General features: G+C 35.5%; 3 protein-coding genes across 3 annotated transcripts; 2 read left to right on the top strand and 1 right to left on the bottom strand.

The window, feature by feature from the left end:
* Positions 1-2,646: 2,646 nt before the first annotated feature.
* Positions 2,647-8,304, top strand: LOC130720142 (protein tesmin/TSO1-like CXC 3). The gene is made up of 9 exons (XM_057570758.1): positions 2,647-2,913; positions 3,542-3,702; positions 3,832-4,504; positions 5,111-5,536; positions 5,638-5,714; positions 6,878-7,058; positions 7,139-7,301; positions 7,425-7,569; positions 7,650-8,304. Exons 1-9 carry the CDS (start codon positions 2,866-2,868, stop codon positions 7,969-7,971), a joined length of 2,196 nt encoding a protein of 731 aa, XP_057426741.1. The 5' UTR covers positions 2,647-2,865; the 3' UTR covers positions 7,972-8,304.
* Positions 8,305-11,604: 3,300 nt separating this feature from the next.
* Positions 11,605-18,922, top strand: LOC130720736 (protein NETWORKED 1A-like). The gene is made up of 5 exons (XM_057571427.1): positions 11,605-12,034; positions 12,512-12,591; positions 12,718-12,974; positions 13,246-17,408; positions 17,535-18,922. The coding sequence occupies exons 3-5, from the start codon at positions 12,872-12,874 to the stop codon at positions 18,672-18,674; spliced, it is 5,406 nt and encodes a 1,801-aa protein (XP_057427410.1). The 5' UTR covers positions 11,605-12,034; positions 12,512-12,591; positions 12,718-12,871; the 3' UTR covers positions 18,675-18,922.
* Positions 18,923-21,629: 2,707 nt separating this feature from the next.
* LOC130720326 (40S ribosomal protein S3a-like) lies at positions 21,630-24,086 on the bottom strand. Its single transcript, XM_057570956.1, has 6 exons — positions 23,929-24,086; positions 23,725-23,830; positions 22,870-23,007; positions 22,599-22,784; positions 22,176-22,376; positions 21,630-21,860 (listed from the first exon to the last, which is right to left on the bottom strand). The coding sequence occupies exons 1-6, from the start codon at positions 23,985-23,987 to the stop codon at positions 21,765-21,767; spliced, it is 786 nt and encodes a 261-aa protein (XP_057426939.1). The 5' UTR covers positions 23,988-24,086; the 3' UTR covers positions 21,630-21,764.
* Positions 24,087-26,682: the final 2,596 nt, after the last annotated feature.

Raw genomic sequence — 26,682 nt, 5'->3', positions numbered from 1 at the left:
AGCCCAACACATATTCCTTGTGAACAAAATATTGTTGCTGATGTTTTGGCTTGGTAAGCTTCCGGAAGAATTTCCTTTGTGTGTTTGGAAGTTTCCCATCCCTTTATTATTTTGTGTTCGTGTGAGGCTGGCTTGTGTAGTCTTGTGATATGTTCCAAATGTAAAACAAAAATAAAATTACTAGCGATAGTTTGCTAACCTCACAGACTAAGACACGCATCTGTTCATAATTTTTGTTTTTCATTTTCCATATGAATTTATGAAGGTTTTGTCCTTTCTTTCGGCCACACCCACGTAGCAAACAGGTAGCATCCAATAATTAATATATCATATATATGGTCACCCAGCTAATCAATATTCAGTCAACTGCATTATGTTCTGGTAATGCAGATTCTGTGGCCTAAAAACTTTTCCAAATTAAGTCCGAATCTTAGTTCTATTTTTTATTGCTGATTAATTATATTAGTTATACACCCCAAATGGCCTTGTGTCACACACGCATACAAAATAGAAACTACGAGGTTATATAAGTTCAAATACTTATATTAATTATTCACCATAGCCTGCTAAAGAACAAGTATCATATTAGTATAGAGTATATAGGAGTGAATGTAAATTAAAGAGTGCCAGCGATATAGCAAGTGACTGACATTTCATGTTACTGAAGTAGTAGACATTATGATTTCATCTCTCAGGGAATGTGGGGAGGAGATCGTAAAAGAAATCAGAAAACAACCGAGCCATGACCCTCTCGGCCTCTCCACACTTTCATCATCATTATATATTTCACCTTTTTATTTAATTTTCCTCCTAATTTTCTGTTTTACTGTATTAATGGGGTGAGATGAATCACGTGACCTGACACATCCCTGTAATGACACAAATGCTTAGGGACCACTGAAGGAAGGGGTCCCCTTTAATTTGTTTGGAAAATATGCATGGAATTGGAAGGGGAAGAAAGAAATAGATCCTTGCATGAAGATTGAAATTGAAGTACTGAAGGGTAGAGGGAGACACAGACACGAGTCACGGACATTTTAATTTCCCACCCCTACCTTGCATAAATGCAGATTTTATCATATGATCAATTGATCATGTGAACATGATCATATATAAGATGTACGAATTGTTAAATAGTTGGAGTCTCTTTGATATCAGTCTTTTGAAAAGTAAACATATTATCATGTTTATGAATTATTTAAGAGTTATAAAGTGATACATGTTTGATTCATATTGTAGATGAAAAAAACCTTGAAGCTCTATGCAGATTTTTTGTTAAAATAAAGATTGGGAATGTTCAAAATAAAAAAAAGATTGGGATAGTAAAAGGTGTCTCAACCTAGCTAAGGGTCGCCTGTATTATATACTTATAATTAAGTTAGGTCGATCATATCTTCTAATTGTCTTTAACCCTAATGGATGTTGAGAATCTGAGGGCAATCTGACAAGTGACCAGCGAGTGACGACAACTCCTCCACTTAACAAATCACATCTTTATTTAGCGAGTAACCACTTACTAGTGACTCATTCATTCATGCGAGCCACTAGTTAGCGAGTGATTCTTCTATCTGGCAAACGATAACATTTAATAATCGATTGACTCCACTGTCCGACAATGTGACACCTTTGTTTTACAAACAATCATATACCCATGTAATAGCTTATGTAAGCTTGGGCCCGGAGGCGGGTTTTTTAAATTGATGAAATTTTAAGTTAGTTATGTGGACTAGAAAAATAGAGGGACATGAATAAATGCGTAAATTTATTTACACCGTCAGTGCATAGAAATTAATCTCAAATAATTATGTTTATCATCAAAGGGAAAACTAGGATTTTTACCATAAGAGCCCTGAATCTAATTTTGTTCTAGAACATCAACAATGATGTAGATAGAACTCGAACGACACATATATTTAAGCTTGATATTCAGTGGTGCTTGAGTGCACCAAATCCACCATTTGCTAAGTCAACGTTGACTTATTAGTGTTGATTCTCATTCCTTGATATCTTGATATAAAAAGGTTTTCGGCGCATGTAAAATTGTGGAAGCAATTATTGAATTAAATTTCTAAAACGTAAGAGTTCATTATCTTTTAATTTAATTTAATGCAGCTAAAGCTGTTACGCAATAAACGGAAATTGACGTTTTTATCACACATAACAAACTTAGCCTGAAAAGTCTACCTCAGTCATCACTTTATTTTCAAATTAGTCATCACACAAAACAAACTTAACCTAAATAATTAACTTATCACAATGAACTTTTTTTTTCTGAATATAAGGAAAAATAAAACAAACTAGAAACTTATCATGAAAATTGAAAAAAAGGGTTGTATTTTCAGGAAAGAGAACTATCATGAAGCCTATAATCTCATTAGAGTTTGAATTACATATTTTTTTGTCAGTATTGTATCGATGAGTTCGACTTCAGTCACCTCACGAATAAGAAAATATGTATACTTCCAATTTAATTTTAATTTTCATAATAATTAAAAATAAAGTCAGTCTGTATATATTCCACATAAAAAAATTATTTATTTTTTTAAAAATAAAAAAATAATATTTTACAAAAAAAAAAGAATGTTTAGAGAAATTGTTAGAATAAGAATAGGGAAAGTGCATAACCGAAAGGTTGCGAATGCTTGTTCTCCCGCCCTGAGAAGAGAAGAGAAGAGAAGAGAAGTTGTTGAATTGAATCTAATAATCTATCTTCAACAGCGGAAAAATAGTGAAACAGAAAATCCCTTATCATCGATAGAGATATAGATATAGAGATAGAGATAGTGTGTTACAAGAAACAACCTACACTACAACAACGTTAAATCTTCATGCCAACGATTTCCCTTTCACTCTCACTCTCTGCAAATGGACGACCAAACTCCCGAGAGGAACAACACTCCTCTTTCCACCGAGGTTTCTGTTTCTGTTTACCAACACCCTTTCCCCTTTTCATCATTGTTTCTTCAACCGCCTAGTTGTTTGTTCTCTTCGTTTCTCGTTTTCTTTTCATGTTCTTCTTGATTTTTTTTTTGGAAAGTCTTCTTGTTTTTTTTTTTGTTGGTAAAAAGGGTTTTTAGCCATGTTGTAGTGGTAGTAGTGACTAGTTACAATCTATTTCGTCTGTGATGTGTGTCTCTCAAGTTCAATTTATTTGTCTTGTTGATTTTATTTTACTTTTTTGTCTCAATTGATGTTCATCCATCCCTTGTTTCAGTCAAATTTTTAGGTTTGGGGTCAATGGTTATTTGTCCTATAGGTTTTGCCCTTGAATTATTTTATGCTTTCATAATTATATTCTGTCATCATGCATCTATAACCTGCAAATTTATAAATTATAATGTTGAAAGCAATCCATGTGTGTTCTGGTACCTTAGCCAATTATTTTGTGATTTTCCATTGTTTTTACTTCAGGCCTTATATATGATTAATCTCCATGGTTTTCTTATTGGAAAATTATATGAATTTTTGTGGTGTGTGCATGAAATTTTACTTCATCCAGTTTAATCATAGTTTTTAATTTATTACGCTTGGCTATATGCAGGGCTCACCTGTTTTCAACTTCATCAACAGTCTATCTCCTCTAAAGCCTGTAAAGCCTGCATATGCCACACAGACATTCAGCTCGCTTAGCTTTCCATCCCCTCCATCAGTTTTCACATCCCCCCATGCCAGCTGTCACAAGGAATCCAGATTCCTCAGGAGGTACTAGTAGAATCTTAAAATCTTTTTTCTTGTTTATTGTTCATTGAAATTGTGAATTACATTTGTGTATACAGAGTTATAGATGTTTTAGTGACATTTTACTGATAGCCCTCTATTGTTCGTTTGTAGGCATAACCTTTTGGACACATCAACACCTAAAGTTTTGTCTGAAGATGTCAATAAAATATATTCATGTGAAGAGGCTCCTAAACATTCTACTCATGCATGTCATGACTCAAATGAGCAACAGGAAAACACTGATCAACGAATTTCCGTAGGAGATTCCTCAATTGAGCCATCTAGTGAATACACAAGGTTCTCATCCGAGCTTCCTGGAGCCTTAAAATATAATTCTGGTGGCCATGGATATAGTCCTCTACTCTGCGATAACATGGCTAACACTTGTTTCGAATTGCCTGGCAAGCCAGCAACATATGCTGCCTGTGTTCAGGAAGGCCCTAAAAGAGATTCAGCTGTGGGTAACATGCATCTTCAGAGAGTATGCCATATCGGGGGAAGGGAAAATTTAATTACTGATGCTTCCAATCGGTTAATTTTAGGCTCTCCAAATGTGACAGAAGCTTTTAGGGGCCTCATGAATCAACAATTGGATCCTTCAATAGACCTTAGCAATTATTTTACTTATAAATATGGTAGAATGCAACCTGTTAATCTAGCTGCTTCGGGTTCAGAACATGGAATTCAGTATCATCCAAATGGACCAATTACAGGTCAGACACAGAATAATCTTCCCAGTGTTGCTTTGATGACTAGCAATCCAAGTGAGAAAATGAATGATGAGGTAGGTAAAATGAAATCTGTTTGAGTTGCGCTGAATTAAAATATTGGATAAATTTGTCATGTATGTAGTTCAGTGGTACCATGAGTTTATGTCAAAGGCTTGACTTCTAGATTAGTGTTCATACATACTATCTAATGCATAATTGTGTTTCTACCTTCTTCCTGGGTTGTTCATGTCCATTACGATTGCTTAATTCATTCACTAGTCTTCTTCCTGTTTAAAATGCTGTTTTCTGATTTGTTTATGTCATATTTTGAAATTTTTATCCTTTTGCATGTTTATGGTGACAACTATATTCAATATTGTTGCTAGTCTAGTTTTGTTTGTATTTAAATTTCATTTATAACTCTAGCAAAACATTATATCTTTATGGTTTAATCATTACCTTGAAAGGACAGCATATAAAAATGAATCCTTATTATAAATTTATGCTGCATTTTGGATTCCCAAACATATGTTTTTATGGTAGATGTAGAGCATAATGTTATACAAATTTTATATTCTGTTGTGCATTATACATATTTTGGACTCAAATTTTCTTCTTTCTACTTATGTTGATGTTGAACGAATAAACCAATGTAACAGTACTTTTGCCTTTGTATTTAGCTTCTTCAAGCGACCTACCGTGGTATGAGGCGTAGTCTAGACTATGAGATGGCCAGTGTGCAAAGGAAGAACTCTGGTGGTAGTTCACACATTAGTTCCAGTACAGCAAAGTCTGATGAGAGGGGTATTGGTAATGAAAATCCGCTGCTTCCTACAAAACACACTTGTGATTCACACTTGAATCCACTTGCAACTTTAAAAGATTACAAAAGTTCAAAAGGTGAACCGATGTCTTCTCAAATGCAACCTAATTTGCCCAGCTCCACTTCTTCCATGCTTCTCTCTTCAAGACAAGAGGGTCCTCAATCGATGGAAAATGATTTGGAGCCATCTGAGGGTGAAGTGCAGCCTGCTGAAGATTATACCCAGTCACCAGGTTACATGGCTGATGAAGATTTCCATCCGAATGTCCCCAAAAAGAAAAGGAAAGTTCAGTAGTTAATTATCCGTTATTTTTCTTGACAATCTTCATTCCGTGATATTTTATTTTTTCTTCTTTAGCCTGATACCAATGTTCGATTTGCAGGCGCAAGTTGGAACTTTCTGGTGGAGGGGAGTCGTCTTGCAAGCGGTGTAATTGTAAGAAATCAAAGTGTTTGAAGCTGTAGGTTCAAAAATAAACTTCTTTGTTTTTTTTAATGACCTTTATTTAGGCTACTGTATGCTATTTATTTAGTTTTTTTATTAAACTTTTTGTTCTGTCTTGTGGGCTTATTTTGGAGAATAAGTAGTTTTATATGTCGATGTCATTGGAAATTTAAATGATTTACTCTCATTCTGGTTGTTGAAAATGTAAATGTATATTTTCTTTGGAGCCTTTTTTTCTGAATCAATTAAGTCAGCCAGATACAGAGTAGTTGTATTTGCAGCCAGGAAATTTAGTATGCAACACTGTAGTCCACACAAGACATTTTTTGCTTAATGTTGTCACTCCTTTATTCCCCCCTTTTTAAACCTTATCTAAAATCACTCATCTAACTTATTATGGAGGGATTGTAATTCATCAAAAGGATCAGTTGATGTGCATGCATACCATGATGATTGTTTCTGGTGATGATATATAATAGTGTTATGATCCTGATCAACGATCCAATTTATTGAGTAAAGAATATTGATCTGGTATTGCAATTGCTTGCTTGTGAATGTTAGCTGCTAGCTTGTAGTTAACTTGAGAACTTAGGTTATGAAAAGTTTTCCCCTATCAATCCTGTCCAGATAGGATTAGCAAGACTGTTTTGGTGACCACAATGAGATAAGGATAAATAAGATAAGAGAGTTGAATAAGAGTACTAAAAGATATGGTATGATGGTATCTTGTGTTTACAGTGGACTAGATTTTAGTTGCTAAGTTTGGGCATCATGGAAAAATAATTTCATACCTAACTTTTTTCTGAACTTACACTTGTCTGGTATGATATTCCTTTGCCATTTCCAACATGGTATGTTTATTTGGAAACATTCTTCAATCAGTCTCTTTTTGACTAAAACATTAATAACCACACGCCAGCTAGTTTTGTATCCCCTAAATGCAAAATTACTTCCATCAAGTAAATTGATGATTATCTATATTTTATTGATCCTTCTTATGGGGTACATGAGTCTTGTTAATTTCCTTGAGCTTTGTGTGTAATTTGTTCTCTTGCAGTTACAGTTTTTGTGGCATGAAACTTGTGAGTTATATGAATTGGGGCTTAATATGACTTTCAGATTACCCTTCTTTTTTGCTTTGCCTTCTTTTTAAATTTTTATTTTGTTTTATTTTTTCAGTTATTGTGAGTGTTTTGCTTCTGGAGTATACTGCACAGAACCTTGCATGTGCAGGAACTGCCTCAACCAACCTATTCATGCAGAAACTGTTCTTCAAGCTCGCAAGCAGATTGAGTCTCGCAATCCACTTGCGTTTGCTCCTAAAGTCATAAGAAGTTCTGTTTCCACACCTGAAACCAGGGTCTGTATAAGTTAACTTCACTTTTAACTTTTCGAAAATTAACCACATTTTATTGTATATTAATTATTTTCTTCTTGCAGGATGATCCTAACAAAACTCCAGCTTCAGCACGACATAAAAGAGGATGTAATTGCAAGAAATCAAGCTGCCTAAAAAAATACTGTGAATGCTATCAGGGTGGTGTTGGTTGCTCTATAAGCTGTAGATGTGAAGCGTGCAAAAATGCCTATGGTAGAAAAGATGGTAAGAATGCATTGCCAATCAAGACTATTAAATTTTTGCCTCTTTATTTCTGTTCTGAAATTTGTTTGCTGTTGGAGGTAATAGTCCTTTTTTTCCTTGTCAATTTCTTCTTTTTATGTTCAGGTTCTGGTCCTTCTGAAATAGAAGCTGAGCCTGAAGAAGAAACAAAAGCGCGTGAAAAGAGTGAGGTAGGAAAAGCCTCCCAGAAAACCAATATTCAGAATACTGAAGACCAGTCGGAGTGTGCTCTTCCCACAACACCATCCAGGTTTGAGATGCTGACTTTTCGTCAGATCAGATCATAAAATTGATGCACATTATTGATCTTGATTCATTTTAATGTGTCAGGCGGTTACTTCCTTTACCCTTTTCATCGGATAGAAACCCATCAAGATCTTTTATTGCTACAATCTCTGCTTCTGGATTGATTGCCAGCCAGAAACTTGGGGAATCAAATGCTCTGCAGTCTCAAGTTACGTTGGAAAAGCCTTTTCAAACTGTTCCAGATGATGATGACTCTTCAGGCCATTGCATCAAAATTTCTTCTCCTAAGGGCAAGAGGATCTCATCTCCTAGATGTGAAAATGGATCTCCTCATACTCGGAGAGGTGGCAGGAAGTTAATATTACAATCCATCCCTTCATTTCCTTCTCTCGCCCCTCCCCATTAGAATGAAAACCTTTTTTCAGTAGAATGAAGACCTTTCTCGTTGGATTGGATGTGAATGTGCTTTTTTGCAATCCAACAACTTTGGTCGGTTAGAAAAAATTCTTGGAAAGCCAAATATGTCAGTTGAATGTTGAATGTTGTTTCAACTCGAAACCAAACACACTCAGCTGACTCACCTTTCTCCCACCCTCCCTTTAAACATGTTTTTCATTAACTGCAAGCAATGCTTAGGTGCATGCATGTATAGGATTGAGTTTTTCTTTTTACATTCTTAATAATGTGTTGCATTGATTCCATTTCAGTTTTATGATATTTTGATTAATGGTTTTCATCATTACCGGGATGATCCTTTTTACTTTTCTGTTAATTACTTGGAGAGTAATTTATGATCAAGTTCCTCTCTGTCATGTTGGATTCTTCTATTTTGAAGATGTTTGATTTGTCTCATGGAGTGTTCTGGAGTTGAATGATGCTCTATGAGTGTGGCAGTGAAATCAAATTAAGTGTCCTTAAATTTGAAGTCTTTCTTATTCCTACAGTCGCTCCTTTATGCCGGTTTCCTAGTGGTTTGTTGGTTGGGATACAGCAAAAATGAGCAACTATTATAGAAATAAAGCCCGTTGTTTATTATACTTCCAAAATTTGTAAAATTTTATTGAGAAAAACAGTATGAAAATGAAAGGTTGTATGTTTCTTTGTGGTGATGAGAAGAAAGCTAAACATGTGAGTGTCTTTTTGTTGTTTATTCCACCCTTTACATTTTATACCTGTTTTCTGTTTATAATACATGGTCGAAAATGTTAGCATCTTTCTCCCAAACATCTAGATTCACTTTTAGCACGGTACCTCTAGATGAAATAGAATAGATTTATCATAATGGCAACTTTTCAGAATCTTTGAGCAAGAGATGTGTGTGACACACACACCTTGCATAGCTACCCTAAGAAACGAAAAAACAATATGATAATTCATTACTTTGATGAAATGAGAATGGGACCCTATCATGACTTTTCCATGAGGGGCCTTATTGGGTTTCAAAGACAAGTTGCCCTCCTTGGTTGGTGAATGGTGAGGGTTGTGCTGCAACAGTTAGTAAGTGTGAATGAATAGAGGTAGATGAAGTTTCCCACTAGAGAATCAATGTTATTATATATGTGTGTGTACAAATATATATATACACGTCCCATTCATCCTTTTCACAAACCAATAATGTTAGAGAGAGGGAGTGGCAGAGAGTGGAGGAAGATCACATCATGTGGGGATGAGATTGCTGTCTTAAAAGAATGGTAGCTTTGTTTGGGAGTAACATCAAATGAAAGAAAGAAATGGAGATTATAGTGTCGGAATCAATTAAATTAGTCTTTGCTCCCCTGCTATCAACTATCAAGTGTGAACTTTGAAGCCTGATTACAATTGTACTCAAAATGAGAGTAACCATAGCCCAAGGTCTTAATATTTTAAGATATATAGGACTGTTTGGATACTAACTTATTGAGTTTATTGAAATTTATCTTCTTAGAAAAGCACTTGTAGTATACTTCTCTACTAAAAAATAAGTTAGATTAAATTTTAACAAATGATATTTGGTCCGCATCAAAATGAGCTCGAGAGTAACTCTAATAAGTGTTATTCAGCGTGTCACATGCAATATTATTCACAAAACACAATTATCACATGCAAATGCTGATATTTTATCTTATGTATGGATGGGGGAGGGATAGGTGCATCTTTCTAATTTTATTTATGACCTTGTGGAATATCAATTGTAATTGACGGCAAGGTTGGCATCACCCATTAGTGACACACCACCAAAGTTGGCTTCAAGACACACTCTTATATCTTTCTAAACAAAACACCTTGCGTATCGTCTTGCATGATCATGTGTAAGATTACTAAAATAGGGAAGAATCTAAACATTGACGACATATAACCAGAAATATAATTAGTCACATAACCTAAAGTACTAAACCTTGAATATTATGTGCAATGTATAATCAAATATGTAATATTATACTATTCTTCGTATTATGTCGTAATCATTTTCAATATGAAAGGGACGTTTACCTTTGGATGATGAAAGGAATGGACATATAAAACAAGACAACTTTTTAATCAAATTACAAAAATGATATTTGATTTGATATGCTTTTTTCTTAAGTAAAAAGTATGGGCCATAAAGTTATATGACTATATCCCATTGAATTGACTAAAAACAGTGCCCGTTTATAGTTCAATAATTAACTTTTATCACATAAATTCATTTATGAAAATAAATAAGTAGCATAATATTATATAATAAGATATTAGTGAGTAACAAAAAAAATATTTTGCTAATTAAACTAGTTTTAAACCTTATTTGAAAACCAAGTAACCAACATTTCGATGTTTTAATTGTATAGTTTTTGCTATGAATAAAATATTATTGCTATTAATAAGCTAATTATAAATTAAATAGTTTCTCAATTTGTTTATTTTTTAAAATATTCCAACAGCCGAAAATCATGATTGTAAGGAAATAAAAAAAGAGATTAATTACTATGTACTGACAGTGTAAAAAGTTTTACACAGTTATTTAATTGCATCCTTCCATTTTCTATTTTAAATATTATTAAATTTAAAATTAATTATTTTTTTGAAACTAAATTTAAAATTAATTATGAATTAACAAAATAGAAGGTTAAGATTAAATTATTGTGTAAAACTTATTTATATTGTCAGTGTATAGATATTAATTTCATAATTTTTTTATTGAAATTTAACATCTGAGACATTAATATCCACTTTTAGAATGATTAATATTGATTTTAATCATTTGTAATATTTAGAAATTAGCATTAAATATTATTTTCTAAATTTACCATCATATTTAATATGAAATAGTGAGATTTAGTAAAGTTGCTAATTTATTGAGAGAAATTAATAGATAATTAAATAGATAACTAAAATGGTGAAAAAAATTGTCAAATTTGTAAGTTAATAAATATTTTATAAATTTATTAATAGTAAATATTTTTCTTAATTTAAGAAAATTATATAAAAGCGAGTTGTAAATATGAATATGAATGATGAAGTAATACTTTTCACACCTAAATTTCATCAAACATTGGTCTAGTGATAAATAATAAGATAGACTCTTGTAAATATAACAACTTGAAAAGTTAATTTGTTAGAAACTTAGAGGGAATACTCATCATTTTTCTGTGAAGAAGACACTTGTTAATTAAAACAAAAACTAAAAATGAAAAAAATGAAGGAGAGAAAATAAATGGCATGATGTGTCATACAAAATGAAAAAAAAAATTAATGAAAATGAATGTGAATGTGTCAAAAATGCAAAAGATTTAACATGAATCTAAAGTCAAAAAATGATGTAACCAAAATAGTCCAAAAATCACCATCAATGCAAGGAGTAACTCCGGTCGGTGGAAGGACGAAAAAAAAGGGATTGAATCGAGTAAAACAAATTGAAAAATGAAAAGCAAAAAGGGTAGATTAGTCATTTGGATTACCTAATTACACTCAAATTTTCGTAAATAACGATGAAAGACAGCAAAAAACCTGAAGAATACTACGTTTTTACTCCTTAAATTCAATTTTGTTTAAAACTGAAACATAATCATACCATTAAGTGCTTCTTCATCTTATTCTATTATTACCGTTGTTTAGGGGATTCAGATTTCATTCACACACACACACCAGCATTTCATCAAACCCAGTTCTTGTTTTTGGATTCTCACTGTGAAAAACTGGTCCTGTTTAAAGTTGACGAGTCAGTCAGAGTGTCAGAAAGAAACATCATGGGTGGAATATAATGCCAAGAAGTACCCACTTAGAGAGAGAGAGAGAGAGTGTGTCAATGGGGTACGGTGTTTCACTGTTTTTGTACCACAGCTGCTTGTTGTGAAGCTCCCATTGCCAGATTCCATGTTTTTGGGGTGTGCCTGATCCAAAACAGATTCAACTTCGGTGGTTTTTGTAGTTTTCTTCATGCCCATTTGCTTAGTTCAATGATTTTGGATCTCAAACTGATTAGTGTTTATTCACCCTGAAGTTTGTTTCACTTGGTAAGTTCTTGATCTGGTTTTGGCCATGACTCATGAGTCATGAGCAATGTGTTTTTCCTTCTTTTGACGTCATTGTTTTCTTGCTTTTTCCGTGCCTGTAGCCTTTTTCACACTTCTATCTTCTTTTCACCTTCACGCTCTGGATGTCATTGTTTACTTGAAATGAATGGATCAATAACTACTTGCTACTGTGTGCAATTGATTCTACCAATGCTAGTGCTAAATTTCCTCTGCTGATTAACTTTTCTATTTGTGGCCATTTGGTGCGTCTGATTTTTGCTGTTCACCTCAGGATCTCTTGGTTTCTGCTAATTTTGACAACAAAAAAATATAGTAAAAATGTTGATTTTTTATTCTATGTTCCTTATGTTCTTGGATTTTGGGAATCCTGTTTTGCATTGTTTTGTGGGGTTGGTTATATCTGGTTTTGCCCTTCACATTTTCTAATTCTTTCTTGTTTTATCTTTTCTCTGACAGTTGGATTGTTGGAGCTGCTGGAACAAGAAGTTATATATACAATTAGAAGATACTGGAGCTGTGTGAATCCAATTGAGCAGGTAACACAACATCTAATTGAGTTGTTTCTAACTTTCTTGTAGATTGAACAATTGGAGCAAAGTTGGGCTTCTTGAATCAGTGCTATTCTTATTAATTACCCCACGTACTCGTTTATTTGATGTTAGGCAAAAGAGGAGAACTGATTTAAGAGTCTTGAATTAGATCGAAATTAGTGGTGGGAGCGTGTATAAATAAGAATAGCCGGGCCTGGATCGTGTATCAGACTTTTGCAGTTTTGCAAAAACAAAACCAGCTGTGCTGTTGTTCTTAGCTGGAGCTATGGCAACCCTGTTACAGTCTGAGTCAAGGCGCTTATATTCTTGGTGGTGGGATAGCCACATTAGCCCAAAGAATTCAAAATGGCTTCAGGATAATCTTACAGGTTTGGCTTTTTTCTTTATATCTTGAATGTCTACCATTTTCCTAGAGGAATCTGAATATATTGGGTTATGAAGCAGTGCTGGAATTGAGAATTTGGAGATCCCAATGTTAGTTCTCACATTTCATTTTGCCATGTGCTATCTTGTAGCTCAGATTTATAACCCAAATTTCATCAAAATATATATAGCCACACAATGCATAAAATGATATAAGTATAAATCCATATTCCAGTAACCTTTAGCGATTTTACTAAGTGTTTGTACTTTATACAGACATGGATGCCAAAGTCAAAGCAATGGTCAAGCTTATTGAAGAGGATGGAGACTCATTTGCGAGGAGGGCCGAGATGTACTATAAGAAGCGTCCAGAACTCATGAAATTAGTTGAGGAGTTCTATCGAGCATATCGTGCATTGGCAGAGAGGTATGATCATGCGACGGGGGAGCTACGCCAGGCCCATAAAACCATGGCAGAAGCATTTCCCAACCAAGCACCTTATTTGCTAGCTGATGATTCACCATGTGGTTCTTCAGGCCCTGAGGCTGAGCCGCATACTCCAGAAATGTCAAATCAAATTCGGGCATTCTTGGAATCAGTTGACCTGCAGAAAGATGCATTTGGGTTTTCTTCAATCCACAATGCTTCAAAAAAGAATGGAGGGGGTTTAGAAGAATCTGATGATGGTCTGAGCAGAAAGGGTCTGAAGCAGCTGAATGAGCTTTTCGGGCTATCGGCGGAAAAACATATTGTGAAGACCCATAACCATTATGAGTCTGAGCATGCCGGGAGAGCAGAAAAAGAGGTTGAAACCTTAAGGAAAACCCTCGCAGATATACAGTCAGAGAAGGACTCTGTTTTTCTTCAGTATCAGAAGAGCTTGGAGAAGTTATCTGAGATGGATAGAGAGCTTAATAAGGCAAAAAATGATGCTGAAGGCCTTGATGAGCGCGCAAGCAAAGCTGAAATCGAAGTCAAAATATTGAAGGAAGCCCTGGCTGAGCTAAAATTTGACAAGGAGGCTGGTCTAGTTCAATACATCCAGTGTCTGGAAAGGATAGCTAGCCTGGAGAGTATGTTATCTTTGGCCCAGCTGGATGCAGAGGGACATGATGAAAGGGCTGCTAAAGCAGAAACTGAAGCTAAAAATCTTAAGCAAGAACTTGCTAAACTGGAGGCCGAGAAGGATGCAGGTCTTCTTCAATATAGAAGATCTCTTGAAAAGATTTCCGTTTTGGAGGTTAAGATTACCCTTGTTGAGGAGAATTCCAGGATGCTAAATGAGCAAATTGGAAGAGCAGAGCTAGAGATTAAAGCACTGAGGCAAAGTCTTGGTGAAATGAATAAAGAGAAAGAAGCTGTAGCTTTCAAGTACAAGCAGTGCTTGGAGAAAATATCTGCAATGGAGAGTGAGATTTTGCAAGCCCAAGAAACTTGTGATCGACTAAATAGGGAAATAGAGATAGGCACTGGTAAACTAAACGCTGCTGAAAAACATTGTGATATGTTGCTGAAATCTAATCAATCTCTTCAGCAAGAAGCTGAAAATCTAGTGCACCAGATTTCTATGAAAGATCAAAAACTTCTAGAGAAGCACACGGAGTTAGAAAGGCTGCAGACTCTCATGAATGAAGAGCATTCTCATTTTCTTGAAATTGAATCTACTCTGCATTCTCTGCAGAAGTTGTATTCTCACTCACAAGAGGAGCAAAGATCTCTTGCTTTGGAGCTTAAACATGGCTTTCAGCTATTGGAAGACTTAGAGGTATCCAAACAAGGTTTTAAAGAAGAAATGCAACATATTGTGGAGGAAAGCAGGGCTTTGCATGAAATTAACTTCACTTCGACGGGGATGTTAAAAAATCAGCAGACAGAAATTTCCAAGTTGAAGGAGATCAAAGAGAAGCTTGAACGAGAGTTTGCCATGAAAGTTAAAGAAAGTGATTCCTTGCAGCAGGAATCTCATCAAATAAAGGATGAAATCCAGGGCTTGAACAGCAGGTATCAGGCTATACTGGAAGAACTGTGGTCTGTAGGTCTGAATCCTAAATGTTTTGCTGCATCTGTCAAGGATTTAAAGAATGAGAACTCAAAGCTAAAGGAGGTATGTGAGATGGAACGGGGTGAAAAAGAATCCCTTCGTGAAAAGTCAAAGGACATGGATAATCTTTTGAGTGAAAAGGCCTTTATGCAAAGTTCCCTGTCAAGTTTGAATGATGAGGTAGAGGGATTAAGAGATACAGTGAAGAAATTTCAAGAGTCCTGTCATGTTCTGAAGGAAGAAAAATCCATTCTTGTTGCTGAGAAATCATCCTTGCTTTCACAGTTGCAAATTATCACTGAAAGTATGCAGAAGCTATTGGAGAAGAATACCTCGCTGGAGAAGGCCCTCACTGATGCAAAGATTGAGCTTGAAGGTTTAAGGGCTAAATCAAGTAGCTTGGAAGAATTCTGCAATTCGTTGAAAAATGAGAAGTGTAGCCTTATAAATGAAAGAAGCATCCTGGTATCTCAATTGGAGAGCGTTGAAGCAAAACTAAGTAACCTGGAGAAAAAGTTTACAAAACTAGAAGAAAAATACTCTGATATGGAGAAAGACAAAGAAAGCAGAGTCAATCAAGTAGATAAACTTCATGATTTGCTTTTGGCACAAAAAGAAAAGCATGCTAATCATAAACATTCAAGTGAATCCCGATTGGCGAATTTGGAAAATCTTGTTCTTCGGCTTCAAGAAGATCACCGATTGGGGAAGGCAGAATTTGAAGAAGAAGTAGATAAAGCTGTAAATGCTCATGTTGAGATGTTTATTTTGCAAAAATGTATGGAAGACTTGGAGCAGAAGAACGCAGGCTTAAAGTTCGAGTGCCAAAAACACATTGAAGCATCAAAAATTTCTGATAAACTTATTTCTGAGTTGGAGAGTGAAAATCTTATGCAACAGATGGAGCTAGAGTTCTTGGTTGATGAAATTAGAAAGTTCAAAATGGGGATTCATCAAGTGTTTGGAGCTCTTCAGTTTGATCCAGATAAGGTGCATGGCAAGAGGAACAAGCATGAGGAAATTCCTATATCACATATTTTGTATAATATTGAGGGTTTGAAAGGTTCTCTTGTGAAAACCCAAGAGGAGAAGCAGCAGCTAATTATAGAGAATTCAGTCCTTCTTACTGTTCTTTCACAACAAGAATCAGAAGGAGAAGAACTGGAGTCCAAGAAAAGAGTCCTAGAGCAAGAGTTTGAAAGCACAAGAGAGCAGCATGCAATGTTACAGAAAGTCAAGCTTGAACTTCTGGAGATGAACAAGCAACTAAGCTCTGAAGTGATCAAGGGAGAAGAAAGGGAGAATATGTTGAAGTCCAAATTGGACGCCCTTCATATGGAGTTGGGAGATTTGCAAAGAACTAATCTTGTGTTTCAGGAAGAAAATTTCAAGGTACTTGAAGAGAAAAAATCACTACTTAAGAGTGTTTTGGACCTCAAAGATGCCAAGTTTGCTGTTGAAGATGAGAACAGTGAGATGTTCCATGAGGCACTGACTCTAAAAAACCTTTGTTTGGTTTATGAGAGCTTTTTCTCTGAGAAGTTGTTGGAACAAAAAGTACTTGCTGAACATCTAAGTGATCTTCGCTGTGTGAACAATGACCTCAAACAGGAGCTTGGTCTGTTAAGGAAAAAGTTTGAGGTGAAAGAATCAGAGAATGTTTACCTGACAGAGTCAATTGAGAGGATGGACAAAGATCTGCAGGAAGTTAAAAATTCAAATGACCATTTAAGTAGTCAAATTGAAGGTTCAGAGCATCTTCTTAACAAGAAAGAAATGGAACTGTTAGAAATGGAGGAAAGGCTAAAGGCTGCGGAAATGTTGAATGCAGAGTTTTGCAGAAATGTGGAAAAATTGAAAATGGATCAAGAAGAATCAAGTCTGATCAATGAAAACCTTGAGAAGCAGATTCTTGAACTATCAGAAGGTTGCATGAATCACAAAAAAGAAATTGAACTCCTTAATGAAGCAAATACAAGTTTCCTGTCAAAGATGAGATTATTACACCAGGAGGTTGAACAACAGAAGGCTAGAGAAGAAACATTGAGTTCAGAGCTGCTGGATAAAACAAATGAATTTCAACTTTGGGAGGCTGAGGCTGCTACATTCTATTTTGATCTTCAGATTTCATCCATCAGTGAAACACTGTTGGAAAATAAGGTCAATGAGCTTACTGGAGTTTGCCTGAAACTTGAAGGTGAAAGTGCTACAAAAAGCTTGAAGATTGAACAAATGACGGAAAGAGTCAGTGTACTGGAAAGTGAAGTTGGAGGACTTAAGGGACAATTATCTGCATATGCTCCAGTCATTTGTTCTTTGAAAGAAGATTTTGCTTCTTTAGAGCACACTGTCCTTCGAACAAAGAGAAGGACTGTTGTATGTGATTGGGAACAAAAGGTAGTATTCTATTTTAACTTGTTTTGTTACTCTGTACTTCTATTCTCTTCCTATTCTTGTGTTAAATGAGCATATGCAGGTGACTTGTATTCTGCTAATACTTGTTTATCATGAATATTTGTCCAGGAGTCGGTAATTGCAACTTGTCTCCAAGAAAATAGCTATCAAAGTCTAACTGAAAGTAACAGTACTTTGATACCAGATGGCGTTTCAGATTTGCTGAGTATGAAGGCAAGGATTAGAGAAGTTGAGAAGTGCATGGTGGAAGAAATTGAAAGACAGGTCAAGGAAGAGAATCAAACCACTAAAGCTAATCCAGGAGCTCTGACAAAAGTGACTGAAGATGCAAATGACAAGAGGAAAGTAGAGAAGCAACTCAAGGAGGAGAGCACGTGGAGAGCTAAATCTGAAAATGGCTCAATGATGAAAGATATTCCTCTTGATCACATCTCAGACAATCCAGCCTCTAAGAATCGAAGGAGAGAGAATAGTGGAACTGATGATCAGATGCTCGAATTATGGGAAACTGCTGAGCAGGATTGCCCTGATGGTTTAATGGTTAGTGACGCAATGAGAAAGAGTTCTGTTCCAACAGAGGATGTTATCATGGCACATCAGTCAGATAATTCAGGTAAAATCCTAAATACTTCTTCAGAATTGGATGCAGAAAAGGAATTGGGTGTTGACAAGCTTCAGTTGTCAAGAAGTATAAAAGACAGAACTCAAGATGGAAGCAAGAGGAGAAAGATATTGGAGAGGCTCACCTCGGATTCGCAGAAATTGTCCGCTCTTAAGATGACTATGCAAGATTTGAAAAATAAAATGGAGACAAAGAAGAGAGGCAAGAAGGGAGATGACACTGAATATGAAACAGTCAAAAGACGAGTAGAAGAAGTCGAAGGAGCTCTTGTGAAATTAGTTGATACTAATGCTCAGCTGACAAAGGATATCAACGAGAGCGCCCCGAGTTTGAGCAGGCAGACTTCAGCTGAGATGGAAAAGAGCAGACACATCCAGAGAAAGAGAGTGACAGAGGAGGCTCGAAAAGGTTCTGAGCATATAGGAAGATTGCAGTTTGAAGTGCAGAACATCCAATATGTTCTGCTGAAATTGGCTGATGAAAAGAAGAGTAAGGGGAAAGGCAGATTCTCTGGAAAAACAGTGGTGTTGCTGAGGGACTTCATTCAACATGGCAGGAAAAGTAGCAAAAAACACAATAAAGGGTGTTTTTGTGGATGCTCAAGGCCTTCAACTAATGAAGAGTAAGGAAATCTAGAGTCATTATGTTGTAAGTACTTTGTTGGGATGTTTCTAATCTAGCATTTATGAATTCTTAATTTTAGCTGTTAAGAATGGGAGGTTAGGCTTTATGAGTTCATAGTACTTATTTCAGATCTATATGTATTAGCTGAGTTTATGACATTTTAGCTAAGGAGTTGTGCTGTCATATTTTTGACCCTGTTAAAGCTATGAAAGCATGGACCACGAGTTATCAAGTTTATCACTTTTCAACATTTAATGTCTCATGAGATGGAAACTTGTCTCACTTAAGGCCATCCAAATTCATGTTTTTGCAGAATTATTATGCTGGCAGATTGAAGTTTGTCAAATATCACTTATACTGAAACCAAAAAAAAAAATCACTTATACTATTCGAGATTCAGTGGCCCTACCTAAGGGTATTTTTTTTAGTTAAGTCATGCATGCAATTATGCAGTAATGTGATGATTTGTGTGCGAGTAGACAATTGTATTGGTAAAAAAATTGAGGCAATATTCTAACTCAGATTCGAGGTGTGGTTACCTACGCTCAAATATTTCCCAATGGGGGCAGGTGTTTACTGAAATATGGAAAAAGCTTTCTGCTACACGAACTTCGTTTTGTTGGGTGTTAGATTTGCCACCCAGGCAATAGATCTAACACCCCACTTAAAAGTGGGGAAATACCAAAATGTCCCTCCGTATTTATTTTCGGAACATAAACTTCCATAGGTAAGTTGGGAGAACAGTCAATATCATGTTTCTGTGATGTTTCGGAACATCATGTTTCCAATATATTTCGGAATGTTATCTTCCGAAGGGTACTCCTGCCATTTTTTTAAAAAGCATGGGTGTTAGATCTATTGCCTGGGGTGGCAAATCTAACACCCCGTTTTGTTGGCTCAAATATTTGGAAGCCAATCATGTCGGAAACTATCTTATACTGGCTTTCGAATGTATTACACGTGGTGTTCCTAAATTTCACAAGAAGAAATATATGTTAGATAATGACAAGTAATAATATATCCGTTGGAATATGACCGTTGCAATATGATCGTTAGAATACGACTATTTCTGACCGTTAGGTTATAGCCGTTGCATTATATATGCATATGTTAGGTCATTTGGAAACATAAGCATTCAACAATTTCCTCTTGGATGATTATGAGGTGTTCTGACTCAAGTGCATGAGTTAGACTGCTAGTTGTGTAAAGCTTTTAGGTCAAAATCAGCTTTTAAGATTTGCATTGGAAACGTTAATTACGTTAGTCCTTTTGCAAGAAAGTCTTGTGGTCCTTGATATCCATGTTGGATTATCCATGTGGCATAAAAACTTGCCCTCCAAAAAAACTAGTCCCTCAATATAGTCCTTGAACACATGTTGCATTTTGATTGAATATATAACCGGTCAAATTTGTCTCTGACACCATCTTCAAAAGGAAGTTCTTGCCCTCATTTTTCTTACCCGTTCCAGAAGCAGCTGTCCTATTCTCGGAGAAGAAAGGGCAAAGGTAGTGATTGGAAGTGAAGTGAAGCTCGTTGTTGAAGTTACCATCGCCATTGTGCTTGTCGAGGGTTCGTTGTGGTTGAATAGGGGTGGAAATAGGTCGAGCCGAGCCAAGCTTTGCGTGGCCTAGGCCTTGCCTGCATTATCTTTTCGTGGCCCAAGCCTGGCCTGTGGCCTATCAATAGGCCAAATTTTGTGGCTTGGCCTGGCCTTTTCTAAGGCCTGGCATGGCCTACAAGCCTGCTTAAAAGCCTATTTAACAGACAATTTTATCAAAAGAAAAGGCTGGCAGGCTAATAAGCCTTTTATATATCATTGCACTTTCTTTTCAAATAAAAAAACCTGTATCATTGCATTTCAAAAACTAAATCTGTATCATTGAATATGTCTGGAACGTTTATAATCTAGGTTAGGGTAGGCACTTGGGGTTTTCTTTTATACTAAACTATACATCAGTTTTAAAAAATCAAATAATATATTATTATATTATATTTATTTATATTATTAATAAAAATAATATATAAATAGGCCGGCCTGTTAGGCCAAATAGGCTTTTTTAATAGTTTGGGTCTGCCCTTTTTAGTTAAACAAGCTTTTAAAAAAGCCTAAGCCTGGCCTTTTTAATAAACGAGCCGAGCTGAGCCGAGCCTCTAACGAGCCAAGCCATAGGCCCCTGACGAGCCGCCTGGCCTATTTCCACCCCTATGGTTGAAGAGGGAACGAAGAAGGTTGTACTATGCATTTCCTCTTCGACGTGGGGGTATGTACTTGCAAACGATGTTGCTCGTTTAAGTATTGTTTGCGTAGTTTGGGGTTTGGTGAAGCAGATACTTTGAATGTGCTTCGGGTTTAGGGAGAAATGGAAGTAAAGTATGTTTAGTTTGGAGACAAGATTTATGGTTTTGGGTAGTTAACATATTTCAAAATGAGAGCATTTTTTATGTTACTATATATCAGGATTTTTTTGGGCGACATGGGTGGGTTATGATTGATGATTGTGTTATAAAGAGGAAAACCCTTAATTTTGAATTGCAACCCCTTTAGCTGGATTAACTGATCGTCTGATCCTAGTGCTTGTATTTCTTAAAATGTAGATGGATCACACAATGACTTTGATAATGTAACATGGAGGGAAGCTTGTGACAGAAGAGGATACGGGAGGCTCTATGGTTAAAAGCTATTTGCTTACGCAATCGTGCGTGTAAAAATGAGGACCCTCGGCCTCATTTTTGGCATTCATAATCATGTTTACCACCTCAACTAGAAGTTAAAATTCTACATAAAATTTCTTCTTTAAATATTTAATTTTTAGTTAAAAGTAGTGATATATTTCATACAAGTATTAAGAATACATAGGGTAATTAGAAATAGACCGAAATAATCAAGGATTAAATACCAAATTTTAATTTCCAACAGGATCAGAGCTAGTCTCCAAAATCGATATAAGCATATCAATTCAAAAGAAAATCCAGATATATATTGATAGCAAATAAGGTTTCCGGAATGTCGAAAAGGACTGAAGTTCAATCTTAACTCTCAGTAAAAAAGCAGAAGTAACAGCAGACCTAAAGCATAACTAAAACCACATAATCAAGCTCCAACAATTTCAGTGGGTTCCTCAGCCACGGTTTCATCAGCAGGTCTGTCTACCTTAGTACCAACATCTTCTGAGTAATCCCCGTGAACCTACAAGGAACCAAGTAGCATAGGAATTAAATCAATCCATTGATCGTCAACATACATGTGGAAACAGCACAAAGGGAAGACAATAAAAAGGAACCAAATATGCTAAAATTATGTTCATCTTAAACAGAACAACTCATCAAATGCAGATAAAACCAAAACAAACAAACAAATTTGCTGAAATTAGCTAGGTAAATCCATCCAATTGGGCGAAGAATACAAAAACTCAGCATCAGTGACTAACCAAATTATAAAATATTTTTCATGAGGTAATAATGCAGAGAAAATGGGAAAAAAAAATTCTATATCAAAAAGTACCTCCATCAATTTTCCAAGATCGAACTTAGGAGCTTTCAGGATCTTGACTTTACGAACAAACACATTCTGCAGAGGGTAAATGCCAGTTGTTGCCTTCTCAACCTCTTTCCCAATCACCTCAGGAATGAACTTGCGGACCAACTCCTTCAAATCACAAGATGTTGCCTGGTTGGTCATGATTTCCCTCATCTTCCTGCGTATCTGAAAAGATACAGGTATAATTTAATTACTACTACTATCGAGTATTACAGAAGCAATGCAGAATAATCCTTAGTACAAACCCTTTTATTTCTTCTTAAAATAGAAGAGTGCAAAAGGAACTCAAGCTAGACAACATATTCCTTTGACCGTATGCTACTATAATAAAATTAAATAGATAGATAGCAAACCAATGTATGCAACTAACAAACATTATGTACATACCTGTCTAATCTGGCTGGATTGTGCATAACAGGTTCTCTTCACCTGGTTAGCTCTTCTCTTGGTAAATCCAATGCAGAACATCCTCAATGTGTAGTTATCAGTAGTCTTCACATCCACATGGGCTTCAATCAGAGTTTGCCACTTTCGCACCAGTGACCTCAGCTTGTCAGTAGTGAAGTTCATTCCCTAAAGATTGAAGAAAAAAAACGAAATTTGATAAGAACAATGCAAGACAAATACAATGATCAAAATAAGCCAGAGCAACTCATACCCAGAAATTGGTCAGAACATTCTTTCCTTGAACATCTTCAGCTCTCAGTCTGATCTTCCTGAAAGCTTGTTCCTCATCGCCCTGAAGATCGGCCAATGAGACCTCAAACACTCTATGTTTGAGTCCTTCTGAAGCAATCTGTAATTCAAAACCACAATCTATATAAGCATACAAAAGACACAACAACCAATCACACATACATGAAATCAATCAACTACCCACAATCCTTGGAAATCTCAGAAATCGATCAACTACCCGCAATCCTTGGAAATCTCAGAAATTCTTTTTTTCAGTAGAACCGAAATACAATCTACACACTTTCAACCATCATATAGGTATGTTACCCATATCCTACAGAGAACTAGGGAAAAAAAAACAAAAGGGACCTACTAAACTGTTTTACTTTAACTTCACTCAGTAGACACCAGTTCAGCAAATTAAAAATTTCAGCCATGAGATAAAATGTATCAAAGCAAGAAAAAGAGTACAATGTCCTCAAGCCAAAATGGAGACATATATATGCACATACCTAACCATACACAAATCAAAACCAAATTCATCAATTGAAGACCCTGAGTGACCCACAAAGTAAAGCCAACAAAATGTAATTCAAAAATGCAATAGGTAGCAACCATTCTGTTTAACTTCTCTCAGTACACACCAGTTCAGCAAATTAACATTTTCAGCCATAAGATGAAACATGCATTTGCTCATACCTAAATGTATACAGATCAAAACAACATTCTTAGATTGAAGACCCCCCACAAAGTAAATCCAGCAAATTGTAATCAAAAATCCAATTCCTACTCCCCCATTCTACATTCTAGAAAGCATGGCATAGAGGTGTAGCAATACCTTGGTACCCTGAGTACGAGAGACGAGGGTTTTGCCAACATTTTTGACCTGGAACACAGAAGGAGCCTTGATATCATACCAATCCTTCTTGGCAAAGGGATCAGAACTGCAGATTCATCAAGAACAAACCAAACAGAACTCAGATTTGAACATGAAAATGCAAAGAGTGAAGGTTGGAAAGGGTAATGAAAATGGGGTGCTTACGCTTTCTTCTTGCTTCCCTTCTTCCCCTTGGAGATACGCTTGTTCTTGCCGACGGCCATGGCTCACTGTCTGCGAAGAGCACCGGCTGCAGAAAACGGCTGAGAGAAGCAGATACAATGGTACACAAAACCCTAAAGCTGATACGCTTATATATACCTCGTTTTTCTCTATTGTTATCTTCGACTCTGTTTGTTTGTCACCTTTTTTGGTTTCTCTGAGACCAATGTTACATGGGCTTGGGCCTATATGCATTAGTGGTTAGTTATGGCCTATGATTTATTGGAGTTAACTTGTCAAAACTATTGACCAATTTGACCAAAAATAAACTTGTAAAAGCTCTCCTCTATCTTGCCCGGCAGGCCTCTACCTTTCAGGATGTTGTTTGGATAGAGGAGGGCCCGCCAGGGCTTTCTAGTTTTTTGCGTTCCGATGTATTGGCATCTATGTCGGATTCTACTTAATTTATAAGATGTTTGTTAAGTTCAAAAAAAAGCTCTCCCCACCTCCCAAATTCAATTTTTTTTTGTTATAAAGGAAAACTAACAACAACAAACAACTACACTAGCAGGGGCACAATATTGGAAGGAGGGAACTTCCAAATCTGCATTCTACAACCTACCTGAGTAGCATATTTCACCAAAACATCTGCCACCATGTTCCTCTCACATGGTGTATGACTTACTGAGATTTCCCATCGCCTTTGGAGCAGCTCACGTATTTGTTGAATCGACATTTTTAAGTAATGCTTGTGAGGTTTGTGATGATAAATATGTTGTTTTGTTTAAAAAAAAATTATCTTTACTAACATTTTATTCAACCAACCGAGAAGAGTGAGTATCCACCACTTTCTCTCTTTTCATTTTTCTCGCAAAAACCACTTAAAGTCTACTATTTTTTCACAATTTTCTCATCTTCTTTTCTAAACCAAACATGCCACTGGACAAAAAGACTTTATGCTACTGATGAAAACATCTTCAAACTCTTGTAGTGTTTGTGAGGTGAGTAAGGACGGATTGTGATTATCTTTCACCTAACTCTAAATATTAATTGAGATAATTTTTAAATTATTACTCGTCCTACACCGAAGTAATTCGATGAAGTGCAAGTTCATCAAAGACCGAATCACAAAAGGGGAAGTCGGGTTAATCCGAAAGACAAATTAAATGTAAATTTCATTTACATCAAATTATTATATGAATATTTATCAGTTACGAAAAAAAACAAACTAATTTCCTATCTTATACAAGAAATTAAACAATTACTATATCATTTGCACTGAATTTTGCATGACACGAAATTTTAAGTAAACTATATAGTGAGATGTATTTTTCCTATGAAGCTTCACTATAGAATATAGATACGCATTACATTATCGTTTTGGAGCTACCGTGACATGAAATTGAAAATCTCTATGTAATTTTAATTCAGCAAAATCAAATCCTCTAGGCACAATTATAAGGATATGCGAAACCATATCTTGAAACTATTGGGTAACTAGAGGTGTTCGTTAGACTAGTAGTAATTTTTCTTTCGCTCGATCCTAGTTACTGACTAAGTTTTTTTTTAATCGACTTGTGTCAAAACGATTTAATGAAACGGGTACCCCTAATTATATGATCACTCCCTCATGGTTAGGCATACAACATTATGGATGTGAAGGACACAGAGATGACACATAATGGGATAGGTTCAATGGTCATCAGCCCACCGTTTTTTTTTTTTTTTTTTGGATTGGATTGAATTGGGTTGAGTTATATGAGTATGAAACTAATAATATTTCATACTTATATTAAATTTAAGAATTTATTTATTTTTAAATTGTCATTTGTAAATATATACAGTATTTCATTTAAAATTAAAAACAAAATACAAAAACTATTATTTTTTATTTACTTTTAAATAGTTTTAAGAGAAAAAATACTTATTGCATTGCAGGGGATAAGATACTACTTATTACAATTTTCTCCACCCAACTTAAAAGCGATATTTGATCAATTTGAATTAGTACGCATGAACATATTTTAGCAATTTACAATGATAGTGACTTCACATGCAAGTATCCAACATTCATAATAACTAAATAAATCACTGTCAATTTCAAAAAAAAAAAATCACTGTCAATATTGACTGGGCAAATAATTAGTTTATTTTTTTATGTAGCACATAACAGTGTTCCTCTAAAATTAAGGTTTTGGACAGTCATGACTGTCCGATTCTTCTCTGTTTTCTCTCTAATCTTTTAGCCAAGGATTTATATATTTTCCATATAGTAGAGGGTTATGCATGCATGTCATCATCATGACTCATGACTCTTAATTAGCATTTAGCAAATGCAAATGTTCAAAAGAAGGCTCCTTAGATCTGATTTTCAAAAAAACAGTATTGCTATATAAGTTTTTTTTTGAAGAAACAAATCATATATTTAGTCAAAGAAGTACCCAATACATTCGCCTGAAGGAAAGCAATTAAACCCAATACAATATTGTTATATAAGTTAATATATGTTATGGGGTCGAACATGATCAACTAATCTTCTTGATATTCATAACTAAATGTTTGAACTAAAAGGTTATTGACTTTGACCAATCCTTCGACGAACGCACTTTTATTGATCGAGCATCACTTCTGACCAGACTCTACTTCTGATCACCGGACCACATCACATTAAGTAACTATGAACTAGTAATCAAGACTACCTCGAACCATGCAATCTTAAGCTTTATAAAAGTCAAGTTTTAGAGAACATAAAGTACA

This window comes from Lotus japonicus, chromosome 5 (genome assembly GCF_012489685.1).
Source record: "Lotus japonicus ecotype B-129 chromosome 5, LjGifu_v1.2".
Taxonomy (NCBI): domain Eukaryota; kingdom Viridiplantae; phylum Streptophyta; class Magnoliopsida; order Fabales; family Fabaceae; genus Lotus; species Lotus japonicus.
Note: the sequence above shows the minus strand (reverse complement) of the source record. Positions and strands in the feature narration are given on the sequence as shown.

What these genes read in the sequence shown, in the direction of transcription:
- LOC130720736 (XM_057571427.1), top strand. Translation starts at nt 12,872, where the DNA reads ATGGCAACCCTGTTACAGTCTGAGTCAAGGCGCTTATATTCTTGGTGG. An exon ending in GCTTCAGGATAATCTTACAG is followed by an intron (nt 12,975 to 13,245) that starts GTTTGGCTTTTT and finishes TACTTTATACAG; the next exon opens with ACATGGATGCCAAAGTCAAA. An exon ending in TATGTGATTGGGAACAAAAG is followed by an intron (nt 17,409 to 17,534) that starts GTAGTATTCTAT and finishes ATATTTGTCCAG; the next exon opens with GAGTCGGTAATTGCAACTTG.
- LOC130720326 (XM_057570956.1), bottom strand. Translation starts at nt 23,987, where the DNA reads ATGGCCGTCGGCAAGAACAAGCGTATCTCCAAGGGGAAGAAGGGAAGC. An exon ending in ATGTTCTGACCAATTTCTGG is followed by an intron (nt 22,785 to 22,869) that starts GTATGAGTTGCT and finishes TTCAATCTTTAG; the next exon opens with GGAATGAACTTCACTACTGA. An exon ending in AATCCAGCCAGATTAGACAG is followed by an intron (nt 22,377 to 22,598) that starts GTATGTACATAA and finishes GTATCTTTTCAG; the next exon opens with ATACGCAGGAAGATGAGGGA.
- LOC130720142 (XM_057570758.1), top strand. Translation starts at nt 2,866, where the DNA reads ATGGACGACCAAACTCCCGAGAGGAACAACACTCCTCTTTCCACCGAG. An exon ending in GTGAGAAAATGAATGATGAG is followed by an intron (nt 4,505 to 5,110) that starts GTAGGTAAAATG and finishes CTTTGTATTTAG; the next exon opens with CTTCTTCAAGCGACCTACCG. An exon ending in TGCCTATGGTAGAAAAGATG is followed by an intron (nt 7,302 to 7,424) that starts GTAAGAATGCAT and finishes TTTTATGTTCAG; the next exon opens with GTTCTGGTCCTTCTGAAATA.